Here is a 26,548-nt window from a genome sequence, read left to right on the forward strand (position 1 = left end):
GAAGATAAAAATGAGAAAAAGAAGATAAAAAGGGGGAGCAGCAGCAGCTCCTTGAGGGCTGAGGCCCTTCCAGTAGCTCTCACTGGCTATCTGGCACCAAGAGCTTCCAGGTGATGGGGTGGGAGAGATGGGGACGTGGTTGGACCGTGTACAAACACAGAGGGTTGCCTCTGTAGACTGAGATCGGTCAGTAATAACACGAACCCTCTAAAAATGGAATCCACTAGGCTACTGGCTTTGAAAATAATTTGTGAAAACTGGATTCATAAGGCAGCCACAATTATGATAAAGTCTATCTTTAAGCAAGTCAAAATCTGCCCACTGTGTAATTTATATAAAAAATGATCTTCAATATGACCCCAGAACCGACAAAATCAGTCTGGTCCCCTCTTGGTATGACCGGTCTTGAGACATCTGAGTCAAGATCCGGGCATCAGGCTCTCCACCGGGCAGGTTCCACCACCCTTTACTCTCCAGCTCTTTTGCTGAAATACGAGGTTCCGGAATTCATCTGTTAAACGTCATTCGTGAGACGGGGCTTGTTCCGTCTACCCCTCCTCAGCTCTGGGCCACCGGAAAATCCAAAACCAAAGAAGGAAAGGGCAAGAGTTAGCCTTTGGACCAGGTTATTGATAGTACAAATCTAAAAACTGGGAGATCTAATCTAAAAATCAAATACTTTTGCTCAGGGGTTTTCAGTGGGGATGGGGTGGGGGGACGGTTCACAGTGGGGAGAGGAAGGAGCATGAACAAGATGAAGCTCCTGCGCCCTCACATCCACGCCATCTGACTCCAGGTGGAGGACATCTGCCATAGCCTCTCAGAGCTAAGAAGAGGCAGTGGTTACAAGCACAGGCTTTGGAGTCACAGAGCTGGGTCCCAATCCAATCACAGCCAGCCATTTACTAGCTATGTGACAAGACTAAGTTAGTTACCTCTCTAAGCCTCACCTTCCTTCTCTGTAAAATGGAGTGAATATGACATATTCTCGTGAGGTTGTCGAAAGGATTAAATGCGATAACATATGCAAAGTACTTATTACAGTATCCGAGAGTAAGCACTCAACGCTGAGGAGAGAAAAAAGAAGGAAGCTAAAAAACATTGCGTACTTACACTCCCTCTTCCCAGCTGAGGATTTATAAACATCATCAAATACAACTCAACTTTGAGAATACATTATATGATGACTTGGATAGCAGAATTTTATCTTCCTACGTTTTGCTTACGTAAATGTCAAAAATGAGTTTCCACTTCCAGAGCAGACACTGATGGGATAGCAGAGATGGGGCTGGCAGGGAGGAGCTCAGAAACATAATCAACAGGGGCAGGATGGAAAAATATGTGACTTGCTAATTCATCCGTCCAATCTCAGTCCACAAAAGCACACTGAGCACTAACTATGTGCAAATCTTATGGACTGGAGGAGTATGGACATATTTATGCAGAAGCCTGGCAGGTGGGTGGGATGTGCTACTAACAGCACTCATTGAGCACTCCCTCTGCTCCAGGCCTGTGCAGAGCATCTTACATGTATCATCTTATTGCTCCCTCTGAGCAACTCTAATTTATGACACCAGAAACCGAGGCTTAGACCAAGGTTTAGAGGCTTGCCAAAGCCACAGAGCTTGTGAACAACAGAACCAGCATTTGAATCCAGGTCCCTGTGATGCCAAAGCCCATGTCTTACGCTAGATGTTTCAATGAGAGGAGGGGGAGAATTTTCCATGAAGCAGGGACAGAATAAGCAATGCCATGTTTAGGGGACCCTGAGTACACTGAATAAGAAATAAGGCTAGAAATACAGGTTGGAGCTAGAAAGTATAACTGCCAAAGTTAGAGACTATGAGATGTCAGTGGCATCTGGACTTGACTTATAGATAGTGAGAAGCCATCTAAGGACTTTATTAGGCAGCATTCTAAAAATATTCATCTTTGTGTAAAATAGGATAGAGAGCAGAGACTTTAAAGCAATGTAAGTCTTAATGTGCTGGTTGTCTAGAAATGAAATCATGCCTGGTTATGAATAAAATCCATTTCTAAGCAAGAGATGACAATCTCGTGACACTGCAAAAAGTCAAAGAAACATTGAGGTTTCAGGGTTGGCTGGCACCTCCTGAGAAGATAAAAAATTAGGAATCAGCCAATTCCTAGAAGATAATGGTGAGTCCAGTTTCAGAAGAATTTAAATTAAAGCAAAGGCAAGATACAGGGAACTGAAAACTAAAAGTTAAACCTTTTCACGTTAAAAAGGCTGCGTACTCTCACTTTATATGAAAATACTGTTAAAGACAGAGACAAGATGAATCAATAATCAAGATACTATCAATCTCCTTATTAATGGAAGTTCACTAATTAAAGCTACAACAATGTAAGCTCAGAGACTTATAATGGCACCTAAAATCTTCTCTTCATCCTTTCTTTTGCCTTCCTTCTCTTCTCTCAGCATTTACTGATTGAGTGCCCACTATGGAGCAGGCATGTGGTCACAGAGGTAGCAAGGATGTGGGGTTCATAGTCTATGAAGGGAGACAGACATTAATCAAACAACCACAAAAATAAATGTCCAACTATAAACAAAGAAGTGCTCGACACAGCACCATGCCCATAAACAGGGCTCACAACAGTCAAAGGAGGACCGTGTGTGCTGTTGCTGGGTGAGGGGCTATTTGACTCAGGACGCTTACCTAACCACGTTGCAATGAGGACAGCATCAATTCCGTCTATTGGCTCACAGATCCGAGCCACGACTGGGTGGATCTGCTGGGCCAGGTAGTACTGGGTGTCAATGGTTAAATTGTCCTGTTTCTGCAGCTGCTCAGGTGCATAGGCCCTCTGACTCGCAGTGAGGTTTGACCCATCCTACAAGAGAACATAGTACAGGTAAAATGATAAGAAACTCAATCACACACACTTGCTTGGTCAAAAAGAGAGACAACAATTCAAATTTTATGTATTCAATTTCAAACGCCAAGAAGTCCTTTTGACCTATTGGTGAACAGGTCATATGCATCCAAGAGTAGGAAGATCAAGGAGAACATCTCACTCACTGTCCAAGAATGTAAATCCAGCATGTGTTGTGTTCTATTTTATGTTGAAACATGAAACCAACAAGATGGCACAACTAGATTAAATAATTCCACCTGCCACATCACAGAAACACATTGAGAAGACTTGCTAACAGTTATTCCAGGCAGAAAAGCCTTTTAGGAGTGATGACAAAAGACACGTGTGGTCCTTTTATTATGTTAATATGATCTCTTCATGTAAGAATTCTAGTCATAGTATCCTCTTAAAGACGCTGGGGGTAATATTTTCTATGAGAGATATCTATGTATCACTGAGAAGCAAATGAGCAAGGGGAAAAGAGGGGGAATAAAACCCACAGAGTAGTAACTTACGTACGAGATACAACCGATAGGAGTAAAAATAATAAAGTCTCTTGGTGGAGCCGCAGTGCTCTAGAAGCAAAATATTTGGCCACTGAAATGAAGGGCATGTCATTTTGCACTGTTTTTTTGTTTTTTGTGTTTTTTTTTTTGGTGAGGAAGATCGGCCCTGAGCTAACATCTGCCAATCCTCCTCCTTTTTTTTTTTTTTTTTGCTGAGGAAAACTGGCCCTGGGCTAACATCCATGCACATCTTCCTCCACTTTATATGGGACGCCGCCACAGCATGGCTTGACAAGCGGTGCGTCGGTGCGTGCCCGGGATCCGAACTGGCAAACCCTGGGCCGCTGTAGCAGAATGCAGGCACTTTACCGCTTGTGCCACCAGGCTGGCCCCATTTTGCACTGTTTACCTGGCTCTTCCTCAAGGAAAGGAAGATGGGTCAGAGAGCCTCTTTTCAAGGGCTTCCTCTTTACTCTATAAAAATAAGAGTTGTTAAATTCTATATAATTGGCCCATATACTGCCCTGTGGGTGATGTCACCATCATCTGTGAATCAAAAAGTCATCACTCTACTGGACCAACATCCAACAACTCACTCCACTCTTCCTCTCATCTGCAACAGAATTTAATATTCAGACTAGTAAATTATAACTATTCACAGTGCTCAGCTGCTCTGCAAAACTGATTATAATGTGAATCCTATTCTTTCATTCCTGCTATACTCAGTCCCTTCTCAGCTCAGCGCCCAGCCCAAAGCAGAAGCAACCTTCCACACCACTGTCTTTATCAGAGACTGGAGGCAGGGGCTTCCTTCTCTGGGTAGGCTCCTGATGGAAACAAACTGGGATGTTTATCCACTAGGTTCTACCTGTTCTGAGATATAATGAGGTTGAGTTTAATAACTTTTTAATGGTGAATAAAAATCAAATTTGTAGAGGCAAATATTTTTTTTAAAGGCACTTGATTTTTGTTGTTAGTGCCATCAAGTCGATTCCAACTCTTAGCAACCCTGTGTATAGCAGAGCAGAACACTGGCCGGTCTTTTTGTGCCATCCTCTCACCTTCCAGTGCTATATCAGACAATGCTCCACTGCTATTCACGGCCAATTTTTTCAGAGGTGGCTGGCCAGGTCCTTCTTCCTAGTCTGTGTTAGTCTGGAAGCTCCACTGAAACCTGTCCACCATGGGTGACCCTGCTGGTATTGGAAATACCGGTGGCATAGCTTTCAGCATCACAGCAACACATAGCCACCACAGTGTGACAGCCAACAGATGGGTGGTGTGGTTGTCTCACAGGGAAATGAACCTGGGCTACAGTGGTGAGCAATGACTCTTAAGCACTAGACCACCAGGCACTTGAGTTACTTTCCAATGCATCATTAGAAAATGTTCCCATAGTAAGGCATGTTTTTTAAAAAGCTGTTGAAAATTTCTCAGCATATTCTCAGTTCACAAGGCTTTTATTTTAAATATCTACACAAAAGACTAGTTTTAACAATGACCCAAACATTTTTCTTATTGTATTTTAAAAATCTGATTTCAAACAAGACTAAATTCAGAAGAATTGGTAAGATGACAGGTTTTTCTGTGTTGTACTGGAAGAACAGTTAGGCTGTAACATAAGATATATGTCTCAAAGTCCTAATTCTCAAACCTGAGCACAATCCCATGGTATACGTAATAACATGAGGCATACACTTTAAAAACAGATTAAGAAGCAATGTTGGTCTTCCTTGAAGTGCCCATGTAGTAATTCGTGAACTTCACAAAGTACATACTTCACAGAGACAACCAGGTGCAGTCAATTCACTCAAAACTATGTAGTCACCTTTAGCAGGAAACTAATGGAAAAAAATTTTTAAACAGGTAACAAGTGGGCCCCTTAAAACAATTATGTTAAAGGCATGCTTTACAGACATTATGTCCAATGAAAGTTAAATAATTAAGGATTTAAAACTTAACCAAGTGGAAGTTGATTTAAGATTTCCACAAATAATTCACATAGGTTTTACAAGACTATGAACTACAATATAAATTAGATACCAAAAACATTACTCTCTGAAGTCATCTGAATTTATAGTCTAAATAAATTATCAGTAGAGTACTATTTTCTAAATATAAATTTTAAACAAAACAGAGTCTGTTTAGGAAATAGGCTATTCTTGGAGGGTACCTTTGCTTAGAGCAGTAAATAGTCCTCTTAAAAATGTGTCATCATACATTTTCAAAAACATATTCTAAAAATATGGCTGTGTTATGAAACACAAAGAATAATCCGAGTGCTTAAAAGCAAAAGAGGGAAGCAGCTTTGGCTAGCAAACATGCTGAAAGTGGGCATGTCCCATTGCTAGGGGACAAAAGCAAAGTAAAGCTCTACAGCTTTTCTTGGGATACAGTGAGAAGAATAAATTAATAAAAAGAAACACGAACTGTACTTTTAACAAGCAAATAAGTTAAGGCCCAGCACCAGTGAACGGTGGAAAATATATCAAATTGAATGAATTGTACTACATTAGCATCAGCATTTTGAGCTTTGCGATATCACTAAGACCTCAGAAGAAGAAATCATAAGACCGAATATTTCGTTATTAGATGCTATTTCATGGAACCTATATAATTTTTCAAAGTTGTATGCTGCCCTCTGCTCCTATCATTAATAATCTAAGAGCTTTTCCATGTATGTAAAGACATAAGTGAAAAAAAACTAGCCTATTTACCAAAATCTTTATTTGCATAATATGAAAATTGTTTTTTTGAGATGAGACTTGTCAGAGGCAATATGCAAAGCACATTAAGGGCTTGAGCGAGTCAGACATTTATGGAAATATTTTCCTGCAGGAATTGGCTTTCTGTAACAGTTCTTAATCAAGGGTAACCCTAGGAGGGAGACAGAGTCAAGTGCTGATTCCTGTCCACGTACTTAAATGATTTGTTATGTACATCATCTACAGTACCGAGCAGATATGAGCAGATAACTTTTAAATTTTGAAAAGACTCTTTGATTTAAAAACACATTGATTGTAGTTCAATAAAGATCAATCATATTGCAATGAAGTTTAAGGCTTATCTAAAATGTTTTACTGTAATAGCACAATGCAATAATTAATTAATTAATTAAAAAGAAACAGTCTTAATTCAGATGAATTCTGCCTTTTGGTAAACAGACCACACCATAGTAATTTTAAAGAATTTGGATAGAGGCCATGACTGTTTTTGTTTTTGTTTTTTTACAGGGAGAAGGGATGAAACATCTCCTTTGTTCCAATTGGAGTTAAGTGCTTTCAAATAAAAAAACTGCTCTTCTGTCCTACTCTCTCTCCCCATCTCTAACTCTTAGAGGCACGCTACTCTCAAAAGAAACTAGTTGGTGGTTTAAAACTTTGTTCCAGAAGGCCTAGAGGTTCCTTAGAGGTGCCTCTTGGAATAGGAACAAGGCAAGAAGGTGGATTCTAGGTCCCCTCCACTCAAAAAAAAATAAAAAATAAAACTGGTTAGATAATTTGTGTTTTCTTCATAAGGTATATTTTTAGGATCTCTTACTTTTCTCCATATAATCATGTACTTCATATTTTTTTCAAGTAATTATTTGAACATAAGCTAGGGAAAATGCATTTATGCTCTTATTCTACCAATATTCATAATGGAAACTGTTGCAAAAGGAATGATAAAGGACTACTGCTGGACATTTGAACAAACTTATAGACATTTTCATTAACGTTAATTTAGGGTTGAAACAGTAGCTACTGTTACACACCTGTCTCACCAAAATAATTTCAGTGAACCAAAGCACTAGTCTTAAATGTTTTACGAAAATTATAATAAAATATGCCATACCCCTGACTAATGTTTTTAAATGCTGTAAAACCAACCAGACTAAATCTCTGTATAGCATCAATTACTTGGAAGACTACTAAATAAGACACTGTGGTGATCTGGATTTTACTATGGGTTCTTAGTGGTATCAGAGTCTTATTAATTACAACAGTTTTACCTGACAGATGACATACGACACAGTATCTCCGGCTTTCACCTTTCTGCCTCCTTGAGAATTTATCCAGAGGGCAACATGTACATGAGGTAGGCTTTTTTTATCAGGGTAATCCTGGGGATCCTTTGTCAATGCCTAAAAGAGAAAAAGAGGGAACCAAAAGCCCCAAACATTAAAATAAAACCTTTCTCACACAGACATACACTAAATATATCTCTGCTAGAATCATACCAGCTACATAAACATAAAAATGACAGAAGCTATATGTAGAAAACACTGCCACAGAATCTTTAGACATTCCGTCCTCAAGGCTCCTCTCCCCTGCATTTAGTAACTAATATAACCAGATGCAACCCTGAAAAAAAGAAATACAAGTTTATGGGCCATGGCACATAACACCTGGGTTAAAAAAAATTAAAACTATAAATTCAGTCTTCTATACAGCCTTAGAGTTTCTCCTAATGTTTGCAATTCTCTCACTGAATTAACTGATTAGTTAGGACTGATGGATAACGGCTACTCTGACTTCCTGACCTGTTTCTCAAAGGCTTCTCTAGCCTAAATGAATCCCAAAGGCACCAGAAATCACTGTATTTACTCACACTGTCAACTTAAGCTCTTCAAAGGCAGAATGAGGGAGTTTGTAACTGAAAATAAGCCTCATGAGAGCAGGAACAGATCAGCCTTGCTCACAGCTGCATTCGCAGTGCTCAGAATGATGCTCGGTGTATAGCAGCAACCAAATACTTGCAGAATAAAGCATTTCGCTCACTCTGCAATAATTCACTAAGTTCAAGCACTGTAAAGTACTGCAAGATGAATAAGACAGTCACTGGGTCCTAAGTCATCTGCTACTAGTAGATGACTCCCTATTCCATAAAAAAAAACCTCTAAAATAAGCTACATGTGCCATAAGGGAGATGTGAACACAGTGTTATGGAGAGAGTTTAGAGAGGCAAAGATCACTTTCATCTTAGAGCACAAATCATGGCAGAAAAAAACTTAAGCTGGCACATGAAGGAAAAACAAGATTTTAAGAAAAGGTGACAGGGACAAGAACATTCCAGGAAGAGAAAAAAGCACAAGTTAAAAGCAAGAGGTGAGAAAAAATACAGTCTATTGGACTGGAACTCAATATGCACAAAGGGAAGGAATGGGATATCTAGCTCTGTAAGGGGTGGGTTTCAAAAGACAAGAGGAAGGACAGGGAACAGTGTGCTGTGTGACTAGATCACCTGTTCTCAAAGTGTGATCTGCAGGCCCCTGGGCATTTCTGACACCCTTTCAGGAGGTCATGAGATCAAAACTAGTTTCCTAACAATACTATAGTCATGCTCTGCATAAGGACATTTCAGTCAACGATGGACCACATATAAGATGGTGGTCCCATAAGATTAGTACCATATAGCCTAGATGTGTAGTAGGCTATACCATCTAGGTTTGCATAAGTATACTCTATGATGTTTGCACAACAACGGAATCACCTAACAACGCATCTCTCAGAAGTATCCCCGTCATCAAGCGACGCATGACTGTATTTGCACTGGTGATGCAGAAGCAATGGTCAGCAAAGGTGCTGATGCCTTATAAACAAGAATCAGGGCAGCAGCACCAAACTGTACTAACAGTTATTGTATTATTCACCACCACACGCTCACAGTTAGAAAAAAAAAAGCCAGTTTCACTTAAGAATGTCCTCAATGAAGCGGTAAAAATTATTAATTTTTTAAGCTCTTGACCCTCGAGTATAAGGCTACTATTTTGTGTGACAAAATAGAAGTATGCACAGGGCACATCTACTGTACACTGAAGAACAAAGGTTGCTCGAGGAAAAGCACTTGTGCAATTGTTTGAGCTGCAAGCTAAACTAGCTGCCTTTTCCATAGAACACAATTTTTACTTGAAAGAATGACAGGCCAACTACCGTCATTCTAACTTGGGTATCTGGCAAACAATTTCTCAAAAAAGAACCAAGTGGGCTTGCCACTTCAAGGAAAACAACTGACAGTATATACTGTCTATGATAAAATTCAAGCTTTCAAGCACAAATTAGAATTTTGGCAAACTTGTTTCCACCTCTGTGACCTTGACAGCTTCCCAATACTTAAAGACTTTTCTGATGATATAAGTAGGAACATTTTTAAATGTGATTTTTGATACTGTATAATAAACACATCAATATTTGGCAGATCTGCACAACTCGGTGAGCCAACATTTAATAAATGATCAATGCATAATGTCATGCATGCATAAAATATCCATTTAAAGTATAACAGACCAATAGATGTTAAAGAGTATGAAACGTTCATTGATATGATTTCAGAATCCACATTACAAATAACCTTTAAGAAAACATCACTTAGAGAGTTCTGGTGTACAATCAAAGAAGAATATGCACAATTATCTAAAAAAATTACTGAAATACTTCTCCTTTTTCCAACTACATATTTGTGTGAAACTGGATTTTCTTCCTACACTTCAACCAAAACGACACATCATAATAGACTGGACACACAAGCAGATATGAGAATCCAGATGTCTTCTAGTAAACTAGACATTAAAGAGACTTGCAAAATTGTAAAATGATACCACTCCTCTGGCTATTTTTTCTTTGTTTTGAAATATAGTTATTTTTCATGGAAAAAATGTTATTTTTGGAATCACATGATGGGCTTATTGCTATTTTAAATAAATTAGTAAATGTTTTTAAAATTTTTCAGTTTTGGGCCGGCCCCGTGGCTCAGCGGTTGAGCGTGCACACTCCGTTGCTGGCAGCCCCGGTTCGGATCCCGGGCGCGCACCGACACACTGCTTCTCCGGCCACGCTGAGGCCGAGTCCCACGTACAGCAGTTAGAAGGATGTGCAACTGTGACATACAACTATCTACTGGGGCTTTGGGGGGGGAAATAAACAAATAAAGATTAAAAAATTTTTCAGTTTTAATTTCTAACAGTGAATATCAACATAAACCACATAAACAAAGGCTCTTGGAACCCTCAATTATTTTAAGAGTGTGAAGGTTTGCCAAGACTATGAAACGTGAGAACTGCTGTAGTAGAATAAAGCAGGTCCTCAAAACATGGCTGCACATGCCCACGTCATGTACACTTTCCAAATCATACACTCAGTGTAGAAGAGTGCCTAGGAAATGCTCCAAGTATGTGAATCTCCTCAAAGCTGTATTATGCGAAGTCTTGATTGACTCGGACAGGTAATGCTGTATAGAAATCTTAATCAATATAACTGTACTTAAGAAAACCGTTATCTTCTTCAATTGACTATTCAGTGCAATGTTAAGAAATTCTGAATTTCATCTGACATACTTTCCAATTATTAGATTGGGGCTATTTGGGGATTTTTACAAGCTAGTTTGAGAAGGCTTGATTAAAAAAAAAAAATGCTTCCTGGTGGTTTATGCTCAAGTTAGCCAGGGCTATAAAAATCAGCTTTGAAGTATTTTGTGTTACTTCATGAAATATATTTAAGCTAAGATTGCAGCAGTTCAGAAAATCACACATAGTGTTTTTCAGTTGCTTTTGGCAACAAGGGCTAAAATCTCCACAAGGTAAATCTCACCACTTCACCCCTCCACCCTAGGCTATTCCCATTTTCAAGCCCTATGTGCATCACACACACACACACACCTGCTGTAAGACCATCCACAACCAGTCACATACATAGACTCTTCCATTCTACTCTCTTTTGAAAGCAATAAAATGTAAAAACTGAATTGATCACAAGTTTTAAAAAGTCTAAGTATTCAGATAAATGTTAATCAGGACACATCACCTATGACATATAAACAGCTTACTGTAAACAGACACAGGAATAACTATGATATAGACAGTCCTTTCATCAGAATTTGCTGTACTTACACCAAGACCACAGAAATTCTTTATAAAAAAAAGTGTAAGAACATGAGACAGTAAATATGTTCGATAGACTATTAGCATCTTGCAAATATGGACCATGCTTTGCTTATTCAACTTTATATCCCAGAATATACACGTCAGAGGTACTCTATGTTTGATGAATCGATGATTAAACAAGCAAATGAATTCTTTTAATGCTCACTGAACAACTATTATTTGCCAGCTACTATGCCAAGTGAAATGGAGAATATAAAGGCAGTAAATCAGTTTCAGTTCTGCCACAGAAAAATGTATGCACAGTCCCATCACATTAAGTATTAACTATTATTGTTATTAATAATACTAATATGTCACTATAAGTTGATAATTATTGAAGCTGAGTGATGGATACATAGGAATTCATGATACTATTCTCTCTACTTCTGTATAAGTTTAAAAATTTCAGTAAAAAAAAACTTAAAAATAACAAGACTGTAGACTGTTCATCAGAATCAGAGATTGCCAGTGTGTCTATGACTCCAGGTTTCTTTGTACACTAGTAATAGTGTCATCATTCATGAGAAGATGACGGTGTGGGCCCACTACTCTATAGGACATGTGCTCAGTATTATTTTGCCAATAATGTAGTCATGTTTGGGCTCAGCCTTCCAAATGGAATCCCTTGCAATAGAGGGCCCACATTTCTAAGAAGGTAGACAGTATCAGGGATACAATCTGGAGAATCAGTGCAAAAACTGATCAAAGGAAGACTGAAGTCATGTAAATTTTTGAGAAAGAGACAAAACAAAATCTGAAAGGAAACCACTTTCTAGATGTCACAAGTGATTCCATGCCAATAAGTGTACACTGCATCACTTAAAGTGAAGAGCTAGTGCCAAGGCACATGTCCTCTTATTTATTTCTCCTTTTTCGTATTTTCATCTATAAATGAATGTCTTCTTTTGTGACATTAAAGACATCATGGTCAAGGTGTAGAAAACAAAGAATAAATAAAAATTGTAAGGGGGCCGGCCCCGTGGCATAGCAGTTAAGTGCGTGCACTCCGCTGTTGGCGGCCCGGGGTTCAGATCCCGGGCATGCACTGATGCACCGCCTGTCAGGCCATGCTGCGGCGGCGTTCCATATAAAGTGGAGGAGGATGGGCACAGATGTTAGCCCAGGGCCAGACTTCCTCAGCAAAAAGAGGAGGATTGGCATGGATGTTAGCTCAGGGCTGATCTTCCTCACATACACACACACAAAAATTGTAAGGATATGCATAGAAAATATTCATTCTCTCTAGGAATCAAAAAAATGCAAATTAAATCTACCAGTGAAATATCGTTTCATATCCATTATGGTAGCAATGTTTTATTTAAATATCACCAATGATATTAACACCAACGAAATATCACCAATACAATCAAGTCTGCGGTGAAACTGGCACACACATTCTGTTATTATCAATTGGTATCACCCTTTTAGCAAAGCAATTTGGCAAGAGCCATATAGATATTCATATCTTTTGACTCAAATATTTCACTTCAAGGAACCCAAACTAAGTAATTCATCCAAAAGCAAAAAGATAACTGAACTAAGATATTCAATACAGATATTTACAATAGCAAAAATAATTTAAATAATCAAAAATTTTAAATAAGGTTATAACAGTAAAATAAAATTAACACAATTTTTAAGGTAATACAGAAATGTGGAAAAATCTGTTTATGTTAAGTGAAAACAGATTTCAAAATATATATTGTACTTGCTACAATGTAAAAATGTTTTCAAGAATAAGGAAATATACGAAGTGACAAGCATTATACTAGCATAAGGGTATTATGAATAAGTTTTAATTCTAAAACTTCCATTTAATGTTATCATTAAATTCTTCTTCATTAAAATTCTTTTTTGTATGAGCTTTGACAACGAAATTATTTATCACAAAATGGCTAAAATGGTATTTGCAAAATGAGCTTCTGAATATTTAAGGGTACCTTTTTAAACGGAAAAATACCTGTAACCTTACATGTTGTATTACACAGCACTTTGGAAACCAAGATTTTATTTTTCAAATTAGGTAAGAAAAAATATTCCCTACTTGCAACAACTAAGACTATCCATAAAGCATAACACATAATTTTTTTAAAAAGCACAAGTGCTTTGAATATATAGAAAGTGCTACCATCATCTTAATTCCAAATAACTATGTCCAAAAAAGCCTTCTGATTACAGTATCTCTAAGGATCACCTTCTGTGAAGTTATACACACGCACACGCTCACTCACTCTCTCTCTCTCTAAGCTTACAGGCCTGCCCCCCCAAACAACTATAACTTAGGAAGACTATGAAGAAGGTAATACTCTCTAGTACCTGAAACTTCAACTATATCATTCCATAGAACCTCTGGAAACAAGGCTTCCAGGAATTAAAGTAAGGAATGGAGAGAGAAGGCCCCTGCGGCAGACGTGGCAGTAGCAGTGGCTGGAAGAGCAGGAGCAGTATGCTAATGCTCAATCTGTGAGATAGTTGTTCAACAGCTTTCATCACCAGCTAGAATTTATTTCAATTGCAAGGATGAGGTGGTTCTTCAACTATCTGAAGGAGGAGAAAAACACATGGCAGCAGCTGGGCTCAGCAATAAATGCTACATTTACCTTGTTAATTTCAAACTGGCTCACTGGGACACTGCCATTTAGCACATTTTCTCCAATTTCTATTAACCTCTTCTGAATATTTTCCACTATAGTGTCCCGGCTTTGATCAGAAAGAATCTGGCCAATGACAAAGCTGCAAAAAAAGAGAGATTGATTTTTTAATATCATACTTTATTAGCAAAGGAAAGAAAAGGAAGATAAATGCCATCAGATTAACATGTGGACAAGAGCCGTACTAAAAGCTAACATGAGGGGTGATGTCTAAAAGGCCATTACTATTTGTTTTTTAACATTAACTCTACAAAAGGTTTACCAACGGTTTGCCTTTCAACATACAGACAATTTTTTGTGCGTGTGGCAGCTAATGCTTCATACAAAATGCAGACGGAGAAAGGTATGTGTTCTACTTTATTTTTATGCAATTATAAAATTCACAAGCACTTGACATTCTACCTATAAGTTTAAAATGTTAGAAGACAAATATTTCACTTTCCTCGTAAAGCACCAAGACATTATCTCTGATATCATCAAGATATCATCTCCACCTGAGATGACCATTAGGCTAGGTAAACAGAAATATAAAGTTCTTTATGCAAATTTTTTAAAAACCTAAGATTTCAAACTTTTCTTTCTTCAGCTTCATTATATCACTGTGTTCTCCAACCTTATGCTATCCCTCAAAAAATTCATGTTATTCCACCAGAACCAAAAAAAGAAAAAGAAAAGGAATAAGGAAGCCAATATTTTATCCATTTCTGAAAAAATGCAGAGCGAGGATTTGACAGCTGCATTATAATTTGTCAGAAAAAGAACCCTGACAAAAACATTTGTATAGCTTTAATTACTAATACATTTCTAACTCAGAGAAATTTACTTCTATTATGATGCATCTTTTCTTAGAAAACACAAAGCTGAAGAGAACACTCTAATCGACAGTCTATACAAAGTAGTTTCATCTTCGGGTACGTTTGGGGGCAATGAAGCATTTCAAACTATGTTTCATAAAAGGCTAACAGTGACCTATACTCAGATGATCAACTTTGCCTAATCAAAAGTAGTTTTGCAGAAGCAACAATTGCTCAATCTCCCAACTGGAAAGCAAGAGGAGGACTGGAAAACAAGTAAAAAATGCTGATATTCAGTAATTTTAAAATTAATTTAAAATTTTGCTTTAAAGAAAAAAATTCTATTTTCAGAATTGGTCAAGTTCACAAAAGAGGAATATCTGGAAAGATGGTACATAAAGTACCTAAAGATTCATTTTTTTAAAACGAATCCTTTATAAATTAACGTGACCTTAAAAAAAAGTTTTGTTTTTTTTTTTGTTTTTTTGCCGAGGAAGATTGGTCCTGAGCTAACATCTGTTGCCAATCTTCCTCTTTTTGCTTGAGGAAGATGGTCCCTGAGCTAACATCTGTGCCAGTCTTTCTCTATTCTGTATGTGGGACACCACCACACCATGGCCACCAATGAGTGGTGTAGGTCTGTGCCCGGGAACTGAACTTGGGCCACCAAAGCAGAGCACACCAAACTTAACCACTAGGCCACGGGGTTGGCCCCTCAAAAAACAGTTCTTATTATCACAATCTTCAGTCTTGGATGCAAAGCTAGGGGGTCAGTCATGACATTTATTATTTCTGAGGTACAGTCGGTATTTGAGAACTAGCTCCTAAACTAACCTGACATTAGTAAGAATATTTACACACGAGTGATATAGGTGGGAACAAAGTGTCACCCCATGGTCCACTTTGAATCCCAGAACATTTTAAGCCACAACACGAGGACACCTTAACAATTATGTTCCTAAAGAGGCTCTAGGAAGATTCAGGAGCACAACGCCGGGCACTTTCTAATAAGAACATTAAAGCAAAACAAAACAAAAATAAGCCAACATCAATGAAACCACCTCTGTAAGGATCTAAAATGTGAAGGTTTACCCTCACCATGAGTTAAAACTTATAAGACACGTATCCGACAGCAAGCATCTCTTGCTGAGCAAGTTTGGCTTTTTCGAAGTTCTAGTCTATCTGTAAAATTTCACTCCAAATAAGTAAGAATTGTTAATATGCAATAATAACAAAACAAAAAAGCGTCCTTGTGCTTGGCAGACTCACAGGCATTCTCCACATCATTAATGCTTGAATTTTTTAAAGACAAACAACAAAAGCAAAAATGAAAGCTGAACTTACTTTCCAGTGTCTTTAGCAAGATCACACCAATCTCTTCTAACTATATCCAATCCTTTCAGCTCCTGTTTGGTGAAGTAATTCCCATCCGACGTTGGCTCAACAACCAGAGCAGCATATTTCTTTTTCTTCAGCAGTAACAGAGACTTGAAAACACCATCAATGTCTATTTCCAGCAGTTTGTACAACTTATTTACTTCACTTTTTACCTGTGAAAATTTCAACCATTAATACTAGTTTCTCAAACATCTAACAGGGACAAGACGAACATGCTACAAATTCCCAAGAGTTAATCTAAACAGCGTGTGAAGTCACACAAGACTAGAATGCATTTACTCAGGTTATACAGAACACGATAGTATGTTGAGTATGATGCAAAAACATTGAAAAAGCACAGGGACAAAAACAGATTAAAAAAATAATAAACAGAGATAATAATATAAATATATCATCCCACTCAACCAAAGAACAGAACTGGCAGGGCCAGCTCCTGGAAATTTATGAAATAGATGTTTTTTTTTTAATCTAAAAACTAAATGCATATATACTTACCTTCAAACTACTGAATTAGAGATTAGATAGTCCAACAAGTACATATATGGCCAGAAATAAGTAAGTAAAACTTTGACTATTAAAATAATATCTAAGATCTCCCTGTACCTCCCATAGCACCTTGAATATAAGCAAATAACTATATACTGAACAAATAAATGAAGAGTCACCTGCTCTTTATTGATAGGGTCAAGGCACAGATCATCGCCTCTATGGAAAATACACAGCTTGTCAAGGTCTAACATGAGTACAATATGCCAGGCTTGCTCTCAAGTGAAAACTATAGTTCAAATTTCACACATTCCATGGAGGAAAGGCAGGAAGTTGTTAGTTTGTAAGATGATATCTTAGTTTACATTTATTGGGACAATATCTTAACACAGCAAGTGCTCAAGAAACACTTGCTAATTGTGAACTGCAATTAGGAGCCTACAAATGATTATTTTTAAATGTTCCCTTGACTTTCCAAATATACTTTAAGTACTCCCATAACAATTATAGATGTATATATATGTAAGCATGTATGTATTTATCCATATCTATCAGTGTATAAAATGCATCTGAATACCACTGTGAGAGACATATTTCTCCTTATGAAGGACAATGTGGTAAGTACTAACGTGATCACATCTTAAACTTACCACACTTAAACTGTTTACAAAGGTAAAACACACATAAGGAAAAAACCATTTCCTTTGAATTTTGCCCTCAAAACAAACAACTGGAGTAGAGGTTAAGAAATACAAAAGAGGATGAAGAATTGAAGGTACTAAGCTCACTATTTTCAGAAGCACACACATGCACATATACATGAATTTATGAAGCTTCATGTTAAAAACAATTCACAAAGTATGTAAAACAGATAATTTCATCAAATTATCTCACCTTGTTTCCCAATTTAAATACTTCTTCCAGATTGGTGCTATTCGTGTTTATCATAATTGAATCTGTATCTCCATAAATAACTTCAAGATTCATCTAATGAAAAGCAAAAATTATAAAAATTAACAACAAAAAGACAGTGACCATTATACACAATGAAACTCAAGATTTTCCATACCTCAGAAATTACAGGTTCCATTGATCTTTCAGAAGTTTATGTTTATTCTTGTCCATACTGTCAGGAGTGTACACTCAAAGATTAAGCCCCAATTTACCAGAAAGGCAAGCACTGCCACATTAAGAAAATCTCCCTAATTTTCTTAAAACAAACAGAGTGGAGTGACAGAAGTGTCTAGTTTCAACTGAAACAAAATATGGAACTGAATAATATAAAGGAGAATAAGAGACTAGGAAAGGAGGTCGTATTTACCCAGTGTACGACAAGCTTAGTGGTCATGGCAATTTATGAAGCAGAAACATAATGGGTTTTGAAAATTCAGGGGCACAAATCCATATTAAATTCTTAACAGTTTCAAACAGTATTTAGTAGAATATGAATAGTGCCAAAAAAATCAATCATAACAAACAACACTAGAGCACATGCAGTATAAAGGCCTGGAAGTAAACGCTAATTAGCACTGTTACTAATTTGCTTGAAACACTCACATATAGGCTTCAAGCAGCGGCTAGATCATATCAGTGTTAGCAAAAGAAAAAAGCTATAATCCATTAGGAGGGATTATAAACGTAAACTGGGCATCTAAGAAGCCATTTCCAGCCTGTTTGGGCTACAATTTTCCTTGAATAAAAAGACGTCACCAGGTATGAGATTTAAGAGTCGTTATACGATGAAAATGCTCAGCATTACCTTCTGTACCATCTCTTTCGTATGCATCAAAATCTAAATGAAATAAAAAAGTCCAGATTAATGCATTACATAGCTACAAAACCATAAATGTAAGCACATAGAGATAGGTAACCCAATAATTTGTCATTTCCATATATTTTTAAAGCTCTTGATGGTTTTCTAACTACAACCCTCAAAATAACAATAACATTAACATAATCTAAAAATAAGTTTGCCTCTACGCTGATTCTTATCCAGAGACATGTAAGATGATTTACCCTAAAGATCTATATAAGACCTAAGTAAGCAGATCTATGTAAAGATCTATCTTCAATAAACATGCATAACAAAAATATCCCTTTAGAATATGGCAAAAAGGCAAACTATTCTCGTTACTAATATTTAAATAGAACTGCATAGCTTAAAAAAAAGCTTGACAGAGCATTTCAGATCTGGCAACTCTTACTCATGGTATTTAGGATCTTAACAAGTAAAAAAATATATATACATGCACTAGATGTAAATTTCTTCTCTAGGCTCAATTTCTTGAAGGCAGAGAGTAAATCGATCTTTACTTTACTCCCTGGAGCTAGTACAGTGCCCAGTACAAAGGTGGGGTTCAACGAACATTCAGTGAATGAAGACAAACATATACATAGATAATATCTGGAGATAGGTCTATCCCCTGGCCTGTATAGCTATAAGACTAGAGATACATCGATTATAATGGAGATATAGATAAAAACAGATATAAGTTATCTTGGACCAGCCCAAAAGTAACACATGTTTAACAAATGAAGGCCTCTTAGAAAATAGTAGCAAGAAAATAATTCATTTGTCCCACTAAGTAACAGAGCCAAGATATGAACCTAGGCACTCTGACTCCAGAGCACGGGGCCTTAGTCGCTCCATGCTATTCCCTATCTACCAGCACCCATCTTTTTTTTCTTTCTTTCTTTCTTTTTTCTTTTTGTGAGGAAGACTGGTTCTGAGCTAACATCCATTGCCAATCCTCCTCTTTTTGCTGAGGAAGATTAACCCTGAGCTAACATCTGTGCCCATCTTCCTCTCTTTTGTATATGGGACACCGCCACAGCATGGCTTGATGAGTGGTCTGTCCGTCCGCACCCCGGGATCTGAACCCGCGAACCCTGGGCTGCCAAAGCCGAGTGCGCGAACTTAACCACTACGTCACTAGGCCGGCCCAACAGCACCCATGTTTCAAAGCACCAACCCAAACCAGAAGTTACTTTTCCAACAGGCCAGAGAGATTTACTTCATTCATAATTCTTTTTCGTACTTGCAATAGTCCTCCTTTGACAACTAAGCTCAAACCTCATGGTGTCATTTCCGTCTTTCTCATCCTTTATACTATAGGACCCTACAGTATAGATGCCTTAGAGTATCTTTTACATCCACCCTTTACTTTCCATTTCCACTGCCCCCTCCCCTTGAATACTGTCTCCCAGTGTTGTTCAGGCGCTCACTGTCCTATGTTCTTGGGGAAGGAAGGCCTTCCCCTCTGCTGGGGGTGGTGGGTAGTGGTGAATACTAATTAGGCTAACCAGTGGTTTTAATAGTGGCTGTACAGTGGAATCACCTGGGGATCTTTTAAAAAATACCAATACCTGGCCCCGGTAATTTTTTTAAACAGCTCTCAAGATGATTCTTACATTGTAGCCGCGGTTAAGGACCACTGGACTAAGAACATCATGGTAATCCCATTCTGAAAACAGTTTTTAGTTGACAGTTTGTCCCCTCCCACAAGTAGACCACAAGCTCCTTGAGGTCAGATCTCATGTTTGTGCCTAACTCCAGGCTTCATAGGTATCAGGCACTCAAAAAATTGTTGGCTAGTTGACTGACAGGTCTCATAGGAATCCCAATTACTTTTCTACTAGACTCTAAAATTCAGTTAACTCATAAAAAACATTCCCTCTCCTCCACTTCATCTTCATTTTTTAACATTTAAATTACAGGGATATGCATTATGGGAGAATATCTGACAATTCCTTTGGGTAAAGGGCAATAATGAGATCAACCCAAGTCAAGTTAATCATAGTGAGGACAGAAATACTTACCACGAGTTCTCTTCACTCTCTGCCCCTTCCGCCCTGCAAGGCTTAGCTTTTCTACCACAACAGACAACTCCACAAGGTAACCATTACCTGCTAAGTAAAATACCTCAGGAGCAATCTGCCAGCCTTTCACTGCAACTCCACATATGCAGTAACCAATTCCTTCTCCTCTTCTTTCACACCATGAACCAAACCTACTACGTCATCCCTGAGTGCACCTCCAATGTGACCTGGCAAACTTCACCTTTCAGATCCATCACCCACCCCCATTCTGTCCTGCCACCAACTCACAACCATGTCCACACACAATCTGAGGGCTACTACCAAAACGATTTTCTCTTTGGTGGCAGAAACTTCTTGGTAGATGTCTTGCACGAAAATGGTAGAGAACTAAGCAAACTATAAAGACTATACTGTAACTACTTTTTTCACCTAATACTTTATCTTAGAGATTATTCCATATCCACACATGAAAGGCTACCTTATTCTTTTCCAATGACTATATAGTGTTCCATTGTGTGAACTGATCATGACTTAAAATTTAACTAGTGCTCTATTAATGAACATGTAGGTTGTTTCTAATATTTACCTTTATAATCACACTTCAACAAATAATTCTTATACACACTTAATCTGCCAATCTGCCAGTAAGAAGATAAACTCCTACAAGAGGACTTATGGGTTCAAAGGTTATATGTTTTTAAATTTTTGATAAATATAGCCAAATAGCTCTCCATAGAAGTTGTACCAATTTCTGAGGACAGTTTTAATCACCACTTTTCCAGTGGACCTCAATAGCAGCTGATGAAAATGCTCTGTCTCGGGTTCAAGGTTCTCACCACAGCTCATCAACTCTTTAGTCCATTCTATGAGATAACCCACAACCAGGCTGACCCTGACCTCTCATCCTTCTTCACTCAGCAGTTCTAGACGGCGGGTACCACAGTGCCCTATCCAGACTAATGCATACCCAAGTGCTAATGAGCAGAATCACCTCAAAGCTGCCCTCGACTCAAACTGCTCACTGGGGAGGGGTCAGCTGTTAGATACTCTATGGGCTACCAAATTCTTAGTATCTAGCAGAGGGTCTGGTACAGCATGGCTATTAATGAATATTTGTAGAATGTTGAATGAATAATCCTAAGGAGTAGGCAGTATTATATACCCCATTTTACAGATGAGGAAAACTAGGCTCTGAAATTTTGCCCAAAGTAATAGAGCTAGTCAAGAGCTTGATCTAGAAGCTGGACCTTATGTTTCATTTTCTTTTCATTATGTCTCACTGCTTTGTTAAAAAGCCCATACCACGTGAATGTTCTGGAAGCCAACAATCAAAAACTTATCCATTACAGATATTTTCCCCATTAAGGAAATGCATTTTTTAAAAAAGCCACAGGTATCTAGAAAGGTCTACTGGACACAAGGTACAGTGATTACAAGATGATCGTTCATAAGTTCACTTCAAAGTGACAAGCCAGATATTAAAGCTATCCATTCTAACAGAAAATAATTTTATAAGTGCCAACAGCTAAAAAACAGGGCTATAAAGCCTTGCTAAATTCATTAATAAGGCAGTCTGCAGTTATCTGATTTCACAGCAACACCTGCATATTTATCTACTCATTACCAATTGGATGATGGAATTTTTTCAAGCACATTTCAAAAATCTGCCAACTTCAAGTGTAAAAAAATAAACTTTGTGGTTAATTTTTCCCTTAACAAAGTACAGCTGTTGAGAATAATTGTTCAAGATCTTACCCTGTAATGTCAACTGCAGCAGAACAAAGAGTATTTAATTAGCAAATCTATCCAGTAATTCAACACCTATTATATAAAATGCCTTCGTGATTTTATTCAGGATAATTTGCTAAGAGGGTTATTACTGACATTCAGATGGAATTTAAAATTCCTACGCAAGTCGAGTCATAATAGCAGTAATGATCTCCCCAATCAGGAGATTCGGTGTCACACAAGGCTCTCTTGCAATGCAGCAGCCGATTTCCTGACTTCTTAATTCCTGGGCTCAGCTCAGTGAGAGCCCTTCATGCCGATATTTCAGTCAGCAATACATCTTTAATGGGACTCGATTAAAATAACTAGAACAAAAATGACTTTTTTTTTGGTTAAAAAGAATGACAGCACTGCCATCATATCAATCATTGCAGGCTTTGCAGAACAGTGCCGTTGGGGGAAAAGAGGAGGGGGAAACAGGAAAGAGGTGGGGGTGGGGTACAGAGAGCAATAATTAAAATAATACGAAAAAGTGTTTTAACCCCAACTGGAGCCTCCAAAGGCTGGTGAAGGGTGGTGGGGACTAAAAAGGAAATGTAAAGTGTATTTTAAAAAATCGTTCCCTAAAGAAAATTATTTGTTCAGGAATATACCCACGATGCAGTTTACTAAGCAGAAAAAGAACGTTTGTTACACCAGGGTTAACAACAGCAGCGACCTAAGACCAACTACTGCTGAAGTGTGTATTTACAGGTTCTTCTAACAAGGCCAGGATAAAGCCAGGGTCTTCATTTTTTTTAGAACAGAATACTGGTGTCTTGCAATGCACTCAAAGGTTATAAAATGTTTTTAGGTACTATTACAGACTAAAACAGTGCTTATTAACACTAAATGAGAGAGAGAAAACACCAACTTTCCACAGTTAAAAAAAAGTTTCAAGCTCCTATGCCAAAAGCATGTCTATTACAGTGATATCTGCTAACAAGAAACCCACTTTGGTACATGATGCAGATACTAAACACAACAGAAATCCTACAAGTTAAGAAAATGTTGGGTGAGGTCAAATTCTAAACAAATAATGCATGAAGAGAATGACAAGTGAAATCTCAAGAGCTTTAGGATTCTTCGGTTACTGATGACATAAAATTAGAAACAAACTGGAAAGTTTTTAAAAAAAATACATTAGCATAATAGGGGTAGCAAAATGAATGGTTTTGAAGGATAGGGAAGAGAAAAGTAGAAGAAATATAAATATTATGATATTTGGTAATCCAACCATTATCCAAGCTTTCCCGATTTCCAATTTCAGCAGTTTCCAAGCAGGACTCAGTGTTACTTAGTTCTCCCACTTGGTGAACATTTATTTCATCCTCATTATATTAGACTGCCTTTGTCCTATTTTCCTATTCCCTAGTATTCTTATATGTGTGTCTTCTCTATAAGATACTCATGGAGTAAGGGCTTTGGATTTAATAAGCACCCTACTTTCTGTCTCCATCACTTAACATTCCCGTGACACTGGGTTCCTTACTGCTTCTAAACTTTCATTTTATCTTCTTTAAAATTGGGATAATACTACCACCTAGTTCCCTGAGCTAGATGGGAATAAAAAGAACTGTATGCTGAAAACGTGCTTTGCAAAAATAAAACATTATATAAATATGAGTTTAAAAAAAAGTCAAGGGTCTGAAATTGGAGTACTGGTATAAACTGCCAATTACTAGCTAAGTGCTTTGTGAACAAGCTGGTTTCCCTCTCTAGGTCTTAGCATTCTCATTTACAAAACGAACAGGCTGGGATTCCTCCCAGATCTAAAAATCTAGAATCCAAGTTTGACATGAAGAAATATCTCTTTTGTCTTTCAACCATATTCATTTCTTTAATATTAGGAAAAGGAGGCACTAATATATCCAACAAAGATAATTAGCATCATAAGAATATATTTCCATCTTCTAGGTTGCTTTTGAGGGCTATGTGGTTGTAAGATAACTAGAAATAGGTAAGCTCTCACAAGTTGTCTGTATACATCTTGATGCACTTAATGTAAGTGGGTGGGTACATTTACAGTACATAAAATCATCTGACATCTTCTGTTGAGATCTCTTCTCCCCTCACCCCAGGAAGAATATATACACTTCTGCATATACTTTAGGGTTTCTCAACCTTTAGGCCAGATAATTCTTTGTCATGGGGGGCTGTCCCTGGCCTCTACCCACTAGACGCCAGTAGCATGCATATGCACACATGCACACACACATATATACATACTCTTCAGCTGTGACAACCAAAATTGTCTCCAGATATTGCCAAATGTTTCCTGGGGGGCAAAATCGCCCCTGGTTGAGAATCCGTGATATTACACTGATGACTCAACATTTTCCCTCTACAGGACCATATTCAATTGTCAGTCCCATAGCATTCATTCTAAACTCCATCCATTTCCTCCAAACCCTCAACCAGCTCCAAACATGATAAATGGTCCCTCCCAAGAGCCTTCAACTAAAACAAAGGGTTGACTTCCTTTTTAATCCAATGAACTAGCAAGTCCCACACCAGACTGTATCTTTCCAGTGTGGTGCCTCCTGCCAATGTGCTGTTCCTCCTTCAGGCCCTCACCACTCAACCTACCTGTCTCCAGCATCACTACCTTCTAAGCCATTCTTCACACTTCGCCAGTGTTCCTTCTAAAATGTACTCTTTGAAATGAAACTCAAACCCCTTAGCTTGACCCGAGACTCATGATTTAGTTGAGGTCCACCTCAACTTCTAACACTTTCCACATGCATTCTTCAATCCAGCCTTCCTGAAATATTTTGAGTTCACTGAACAAACCATGCTCTTTTCTTGCTTTTGTGCTTTTCACATGCTGTTTCCCCACAGTGGTTAAAAGCATGGGTTCAGATGTAAGGCTGTGTAATGGCTAATTGTATGTGTCAATTTGTCTAGGCCATGATACTCAGGTTTTTGGTCAAACATCAGTCTAAATGTCAATGTGAAGATTTTTTTTGACATGAGTTGATATTTAAATCACTAGACTTTGAGTAAAGCAGAATATCTACCATAATGTGGGTGGGCCTCATCCAATCAGTTGTGGCCTTAAGAGAAAAAGACTGAAGTCCCCCAAGGAAGAGAGAACTCTGCTGTAGTCTGCCATCAGACTCAAGCTAGAACATCAACTCTTCCTCCTGAAACGTCAATTCATGTCCCGTATGTTTGGGTCTCAGGCATGCCAATCTGCTCTACAGATTTCAGACTTGCCAGCCCCTACAATTACATGAGCCAATCCCTTAAAATCAATCAATCAGTCAATCTTTCTCTCTCTCTCTCTCTCTCTCTCTCTCACACACACACACACACACACACACACACACACACACACACCATTGGTTCTGCTTCTCTGGAGAACCCTGACTAATACAGGCTACCGAGTTCAAGTCTAACAGCACTGCTTATGAGCTGTGTGACCTCGGGAACACAATCTAAGCTCTCTAAGCCTCCAATTCCTCAATTGTAAAACAGTGATAGTAACTGCAGCTTCCTTACAATAGGGCTACTGTGAGCATTAAATGTCACCATATATGCAAAGTGTTTTGTACAGTCTCTGGTACGTAAGTGCTCAATAAACATTAGGTATTATTATTACCTAACATCTACTTATTTTACAAGGAACTTCATATGATCAAAAAAGCCTTCTCTGGCCTGCTCAACCCAATGATATTAATGACCACGTTAGTCCAATGTACTCCCCAAAGTACTCTGTGTATACCACAGCACACCACTCTGTTATAAAAGGTAAGATTAAGAGACTATAAGCAAATTATAAGCAGAAAGCACATCTTAGCTGTTAAACCTAACACAATGCCTGGCGCATAGTAGTAATTCAACAACTATTTATTTCTTAGGCTCCAGTTGGGTTCCAAGTGGTCCAGCTTGAGAAGAACAGAGCCATAGATTGATAAGTGCATCTCCACAACAACAGGACCCTAAAGCTGGTTATAGAAAGCAGTAATTAAACCCACACACAGTGCGCACTTAAATGCTAGCTCTTTCCATGCAAGAAACGATGAGTGAATCAGTTCTAATCCCACCTTCAAACACAATGCATGTTAGATAAACAAATATTCACTCAAGAGAAATGAATTTCTACCCCAATGATAAAGGCCCGTTAATTATAAACTTGACTAAAAGTGTACCTTTCCCATACAACTCTTGTTTCCAGATAAACTGATTTTGTTTTAAATCCTTAATTTACAACCTAGACCTTCTGGTAGCTCATGTGTAAAGAATATAAAACACGTTGAATAAACAAAGCTTTCTGAAAGGTTTCTCCTCCCCAAGAGACACATTTAATGATATTTATGAATATCTCTCAATTACTGCCCTACA

At 38.0% G+C, this 26,548-nt stretch overlaps 1 protein-coding gene across 5 annotated transcripts in view; it reads right to left on the minus strand.

Moving 5' to 3' along the window:
- The window catches only part of POLA1 (DNA polymerase alpha 1, catalytic subunit), a 282,014-nt gene that overhangs the window by 153,211 nt on the left and 102,255 nt on the right, over positions 1–26,548 (minus strand). For 4 of the 5 annotated variants that reach the window (XR_015550543.1, XM_087427087.1, XM_087427086.1 and 1 more), the window contains exons 27-32: positions 18,375–18,407; positions 17,510–17,602; positions 16,076–16,281; positions 13,887–14,019; positions 7,381–7,512; positions 2,685–2,859 (exon numbers count right to left, since the gene is read on the minus strand). Coding sequence is in view for 4 of the 5 variants with exons in the window: in XM_087427087.1 (XP_087283213.1) it covers positions 2,685–2,859; positions 7,381–7,512; positions 13,887–14,019; positions 16,076–16,281; positions 17,510–17,602; positions 18,375–18,407 (772 nt within the window). In the remaining variant the exon portion in view is untranslated. Of the gene's footprint in view, positions 1–668; positions 2,517–2,684; positions 2,860–7,380; positions 7,513–13,886; positions 14,020–16,075; positions 16,282–17,509; positions 17,603–18,374; positions 18,408–26,548 lie in introns of those variants that run through there. The other variant, XM_087427088.1, reaches the window with a different exon arrangement.

The sequence above is a fragment of the Ceratotherium simum genome, chromosome X (assembly GCF_057802395.1).
Source record: "Ceratotherium simum simum isolate JZ-2026a chromosome X, ASM5780239v1, whole genome shotgun sequence".
NCBI classification, from domain to species: domain Eukaryota; kingdom Metazoa; phylum Chordata; class Mammalia; order Perissodactyla; family Rhinocerotidae; genus Ceratotherium; species Ceratotherium simum.